The 6,941-nt window shown below is 29.8% G+C and overlaps 1 protein-coding gene across 1 annotated transcript; it reads right to left on the bottom strand.

The window, feature by feature from the left end:
* Positions 1-2,409: 2,409 nt before the first annotated feature.
* On the bottom strand, positions 2,410-6,241 carry LOC129919701 (cationic amino acid transporter 2-like). The gene is made up of 5 exons (XM_056000672.1): positions 5,853-6,241; positions 5,505-5,765; positions 5,172-5,440; positions 3,241-3,478; positions 2,410-3,181 (listed from the first exon to the last, which is right to left on the bottom strand). Exons 1-5 carry the CDS (start codon positions 6,199-6,201, stop codon positions 2,559-2,561), a joined length of 1,740 nt encoding a protein of 579 aa, XP_055856647.1. The 5' UTR covers positions 6,202-6,241; the 3' UTR covers positions 2,410-2,558.
* Positions 6,242-6,941: the final 700 nt, after the last annotated feature.

Raw genomic sequence — 6,941 nt, forward strand, 5'->3', positions numbered from 1 at the left:
TTTTTGGCAACAAAACAACATCCACATACAACAACTAGGTAACGACTACGACATATAACAACGCGTGGACGACGACAGCATCCCTTAACGTAACGAATTTTGTTTAATTGATTGGAAATATTCATAAATTAATTATTGCTGGGGGCCCATCACTATTGAATTTGTGCAAAATTTTACACCACACTATACAAAACTTTTTACGCTACTAGCAAATAGCTGATGGGTAGTTTTACAGTGGGACAGACTCAATCGAGTTTTGGAATAAAATTATAAAAAAATTAAGAAAGAATTAAGCATTCCTTCAAGGATTTACTAAAAATATCTAAAATTAAAATTTAATAGATATTCGTTCTGTAGCTTATGAGAAATTCTAATAAAAATCTAGTACAATTTTTGGTTAAAATAGTCTTGGCTTTTAAATCAGTTACGACTTACTACTCTAAATTGGGTGCCATTTTGATAATTTATTTTTAATTTCATAATATGTTTGATTTATTTTAATTTTTACCCAATTTTGATCCACTGTAGATTTTATAGCGAAACCAAAAATAGTTCATTCGTTCACAATTTGAGGTTACATTTTGCCTATACACTTTTAGCATTTGCAAACCATAGGCAGTTTAAAACCAGGTGTACCAAATTTTTGGTGTTATAATAGAATCAGCAGGTAATAAATAATTAAAATATTGCAACATACTATACAACCACCTACTACTATCAACTCGTTGTTACCTACTTTAAATACTTTTCTGTGATATTATTTAAGGGCAGGTTGTTAATGGAGTGATATTGAGGGGGGAGAGAGAGAAAATGGAATGCAGACAATATATAGTTTCATATAACGAGACTAGACTACCTGAGCTCTATTCCAACTGGAAATGTTTAATTGCATTAAGCTTCTGAGCTTTTACATTCGCTATAGTCCTGCCAGTCAGTAGTATTTATATTATTTTATAGTTTATTAACGATTTTAGGCTTTAGATTTTAGACTTTTGATGATGGCATATAACTTAACTTAAGTGTGTGAAATTGTAGAAAATAATCCTATTTCGTATAGGTATTTTAGGGAATTGTTGAATGTTGACATTTAATTTATTCAAATCAATAAAATGAATTTATGAGAAATTTTATTACCAAGTCAATGCATATGGAAGTATAACTGGAATAGAAGTAAGCAACACACAAGTATTTTGAGTTGAATTTATAAATAATACAGAAAAAAAGTTATACAGCAGAGTTGTGGAGAATTTTAAGGTGAACAATCATTTCACGGACTTTTTTTTTAAATTTGATAAAAAACGCTTAAAATTAATTTTTTTTTTCCTTTTTAGATCTGTAACTTTTTTAATATTCAGAACATCGAAAAAGTGTTCTTACTATAAAAGACGCAAACTACTTTATCTGAACGGCTTAGCAGACATGCACTTTTTATCACAATGATAGTCTTAGTTTGTCTATTCCTCGCAAGATGCAATTGAGTCTGGGAATGGAACCCACACCTCTGGCGTCATAGCCTATCCCTGTAATCATCGCATCAAGGGATACCTACTACAACTCAAAGCACTAAAAATTTGTGATTGTTAGCTTACTCAAAATTAAGAAATATATAGATTAAAAACCCAAAAGCAACATAATCTCAAAGACGCCACCCTTGAAAAGAACAGGCAATTTAATTTTTCTAATCATTTCTTTTTTTATTGCGAATTTATTCTTGACTCATTGTATTTTGAAATAAATTCGATTTCTGAATAAATACCCTCTTGTAGATATGCATCATTAAATACCCTATAAACCTCTAAGAAATTATTCTAATCTCAGTAATCGACCACTTGTTTTGAAAAATTTTTCCATATAAAGATTAGATTATCATCGACATGTTTTTAATTGAATTTTTATCAAAATAAAAAAAATATATACAACAAAAGAAAAAAACACATTTCGAAACCAGTTAATTGTATTTTTTTTTTTTTTAATTCATATAATTTTAATTTATTGTTTTATTTTAATCATTATTTGATTACTTTTTAAATATGCACCTAATATGTTAAAAAATTATCATTTTATTGTGATTTAATTTTTTTCTAATCCTACAATCAGATGGTCAAAAGGCAATAATTCAAATTTCAAAAAGTTAAAAATAGGTTTATATTGTTTTGAAAATAATTAATTAATCACGTTTGTGGCCATTTGATAATAATCTTAAAATTAAGTACCTACACAAAGAAAAAAACAAAAATAGGAATTTTAAAATTAAATTCTTCTTACTTATTTCAAAATATAGTTAAAGTAACAAGTTTAATTATTTAAAACAAATAATTTCATCATTTAATGCAAGTTTAATATCTTTGGTTGTATCGTTGGTTTTATTTTTTTTTATTTTTTTTTTTTTTTTGTTCAAATAACAAAAATATAGAATATTAAACTATTCGATGTCTATGCTCTCTTAAATATTAAAAATATAACAAATTTAAATCTAAACAATATTTTCTTAACAATCAAAAAATACTGTCATGTAAGTTTTTTTTTTTCTTGGAAATGCAAGTCCTTTTTAAAAGTTATCATTTTTCACAATCTAATTTATGTCCATTTTCGGTTGTTGGAATTTTTAAATTATTAGCAATACCTTGGGTAGAATTACGAATTCCATAAAAGAAATAAACTAAATAACCAAGCCCAATCCAAACCAAAAATCGAATCCATGTATTGACGTCTAATTGGAACATTAAATAAATATTAAACAAAACACTGATACATGGAATAAATGGCACCAATGGAACTTTAAATGACAGTTCCATGCTTGATTCTGGCTGTCTTTGTATCGAAAAAACAATCAAAACCAACAACACGACAAGTATGCATAATAGAATTAATCCCCAAGGATTTTCTGTGTTAATATCCATAAATTTAATAACACTGCAAGTCATGAGAGATAAAACGAAAAACAAAACTATTCCAATTTTAGTAATGTTTGATGTAAGAGAGTTGGCTTCTTTGATGAAATTCAAATTGAACAATTGTCTCATGATCACTGGCATTTGAACTTTGACAGATTTCATTTGAATGTCATCTTGTTGGTAACGAAGGACGAGGACACAAATAGCAACAATAGCGTAGGCTAGAAGAGTTCCTATAGACATCATTTCGATCAGTTGATGAAGATCGAAAATTAGAGCCATTATTGCTGTTGGAGAGAAAAAAGTTAAAAATTATATTTATATATATTCTTTTATTAATAGTTACCAGACAAAGTTCCTGCTACAATTGATGCAAGAAGTGGAGTCTTAGTGTAACTATTTACTTTTGCAAAACATTTGAATAGAATTCCATCTTTGCCCATGGCGTATAGAACACGTGGCAGGGGGAACATTGCACCTAATAAACTTGTGCAGAGTGCAAAAATAGCTCCAACTGTAACAATCCACTTGATTGCTATCCAACCAACTTCTTGGAAGACATGTGGAAATGGTGCATCAGGATTCTATAAAAAACAATAAAATAAAACAAAAATCTAAGATAATATTTTTTTTTTTTGTAAAAAAAAATAACCTGGCAACCATATTTCAATGAAAAACCTTTAATTTCTAAAAAATATTCAACAAATTGTTAAAATTAAAAAAAAATTACTCTAAGAAAAATGGTTTCGGTCATTCCAGAGCAGCATCTGAATTAAGAGATGTTTAAAAAAAACCGTTATTCAAGCAGTAAGTGGTTGCCACTTTGTTAAACTTATATTTTTGGACGCATAAACTTAGAAAACATCTTCTTTTGATAAATATCTGGCTTTTAAAAACAAATTTAACAAAATATAGAATGGTTATTCATTGTTTAAGTTTTTTTTAATTTCATGGTTGCCAACTGCTTAAAAAAAAAAAAAAAATAAAAAAACTTTAAATTTTAATGTTAAATGTCACATTAAGTCTAGCATAAAATTCAGTTTTGTTCACAGAAACAATCTTTAAGAAATTGCTTTAAGTTGCTAGGCAAGTTTCTTGAAACTTAATTATTCTATCGAAAAGTATGTCAAGCAGTTTTGAGTTTAATGGTATAAGTATAATTTTGGTACTATTTCTTAGTTGAGATGCAAATAACAAAAAAAAATCATGAAAATTGCATCCACCAACAGAAAAACTGTTTCAAAATTTTGCTTAAATGTTGTATTCGATAAAGATTTTTTTGTTTGTAATTTTATGCAGTTATTGCTTCAGTAACTTATATTTCTTAGTTTAATAATGTTTTCACTTTCTAAGCAAAAAATTTGCATTCAAGTTGAGGCAAGTTTTTTTTAATACTACTACTTGATCCTTAGGAAAACTCTATTGTTATTTTAAGTAAAAGGAATACAGCTTAAGGATCTAAGCCACTTGTCTGCAAATACTATCAACTTAGTTGTTCTTAAAACAAAAATTATACTTTAGTTCTGAAATTTTTTCTTACCGCAAAATTTTGGTTCTGTCCAATAAGAATGAACGTTTTTTTTTTTTAAATTTTTTTTGCTATTTTTCAGTGAAATAATCAATATTTGAACAATTTGATGATAAAAACATTTTCAAAGAAAAAAATTACTTGCAAGTCGAGGCAAGTTTTTTTTATACAACTCCTGCATCTGAAAGAATGTTCACAAAACGTTTAAAAAAGTTTTTCACTTCCCTGCAGTTTTCCATCAACTTAGTTATTGCTCGTTAATATTCTTATTCTATAAAGATGAACTATTTTTATACAAATTTATTTTGCAATTGTCTATTCATCAAATTTGATGATATAAAGGTTTTCAAAGAAAAAATTGCATGCAAGTTTTTTATTATTCCTCAATCTTTAAAAAAAATCTTTTATCATTGCGTAATTCTGCAAAAATGGAAGAAAAGTATCAAAAAATTGCAATCATTTGCCTACAATTTGCTATCATCTTAATTGGAGGAACTAAATTACCTTTATAGCTGTCTCCTCCCACTTCTACTCAGAGAAAAACACTAAATCTTCACTATTTGGAACCAAAAAGTAAATTTTTTAACGCAACTAGGTACACAAGAACACAATTATTGTAAACATGTTTAAAATTTGCAGCCGCAAGTAACTAATCCTAGATTCACTAAAAGTGACATTTTCAGCAAAAATTTTGCTATTGAAAAACACACAAACACATCTTAATTTTGTATTTTTTTTTTCGAACTCACCTGCAAGTAGTAAGGCCACATCATTGTCAACACCGTTGAAACTCCAAAATATGCCAAAAATATAATTACCAACGATATGATAATTGACAGGGGAATATTTTTCTTTGGATTGATAGCCTCCTCACCGGTAGTAGCCACAACATCAAATCCAATAAAACCATAAAAGCATTTTGCTGCTCCAGCCATTACGCCAGCCCATCCATAAGGCATAAATCCACCAACACCAGCATTTTCAGGGACATCTGTCAGTGCCCAATTCCCTGGATCGGCTATATAAAGAGAAAGATCAATCAATTCTCTCTCTGAAACAATCACAATTACCCCCCAACTTACCCTTTATTGCTCCAGCTACTAGGACAATGCAAACTGTCACCATATTCACACACGTAAATATATTGTTCAGCAAACTTGACTCTTTAACGCCAAAAGCCAATATACAACCCAAAAAAACCACCATACCGCATGCAAAGAAATCCGGATAGGCGCCGAGGAAGGCAACATTAATTGGCATTGTATCCTTCAATGTCGTCGCCATTGTGTTGTTAATGAGTGCATCCAGATAGCCACTTAGTCCTCTTGCCACACTCGCAGTTCCTACAGAAAATTTACATGGCCACAAATTAACACCATCACACTTTGATAGTTTTCCTTTCACACACACACACACACGCAGTCACTTACCGATGACATACTCCAGGATCAAATTCCATCCAATAGTGAAGGCAACAAATTCACCAACTGTCACATAACTGTACACATAGGCACTTCCTGCCCTCGGGACTCGTCCAGCGAATTCTGCATAGCAAAGCCCTGCAAAAGCTGATGCAATAGCAGCTAAGGCAAATGATACTGCAACAGCAGGTCCAGCCTGTTCGTATGCCACTGAACCAGCCAGGACATAAACCCCCAGACCAAGGGTACTGCCAACCCCTAATGCTGTCAAATCAACGAGTGTCAATACGCGGGCTAGTTTTGACTCAGTTTCATCTGGCATTTTCCGACGAGTTAACGATTTCCAACAAGAAGCCATTTTGTGTTTTTTGCGCTTCAACAAATTCCAGAAAAGAAAATACTTTGACGACTTTCAATGAAGACGGAGGAGGCTAGAATGAAAATGAGTATTATTGACATGTTAGTTTAAGGCTTGAACAGGGTTTATCAGTTTTAATCATACAAGTATATTGTTTTAGATAAGACCCAATTGCTTACCTCATAAGAACGTGTGTATAAAAAAAAAACTAAAAAGCCTTAATCGCTTCATTTGAAATCAATTTTATCAGAATAATATAAGAAAATTGTATAGATGACTTTTGGAATACGTTATTGAGTGAACCATAAAAGACGTCTTTAAGTGGGCACTAACGCAAGATAGCAATCAGATGTCATCAAATTAAATTGTTCACGAGTTAATTAATCATGTTAAGTTTTTTTTCTTTTTTAAATAAGGATAATTATAATCGGTTAACATGGTGTTTAAGGTTGTAGATTAGATTAGATAGTGATTTAGTTTTCTGTTTTTTTTTTTTTATAGAAATGGTAGTTGGAATTGATAGAATTTGGCAACAGTGATTTTCAAGATATTTGATAATAATTTAATGATACTAATACTATTTATAAAAAATTACTAGTTTTTATCATATTAACTATCTTACAACTCTTGACAGCAAATGATAACATTTAAAGTCTATACACAACTCAAACTAAAAACAACAGTGTTACGGAAGAAACATACAATATTGTAATTAATCATTCAAACCATTCCGAACATAT

Source organism: Episyrphus balteatus, chromosome 4 (genome assembly GCF_945859705.1).
Source record: "Episyrphus balteatus chromosome 4, idEpiBalt1.1, whole genome shotgun sequence".
NCBI lineage: Eukaryota > Metazoa > Arthropoda > Insecta > Diptera > Syrphidae > Episyrphus > Episyrphus balteatus.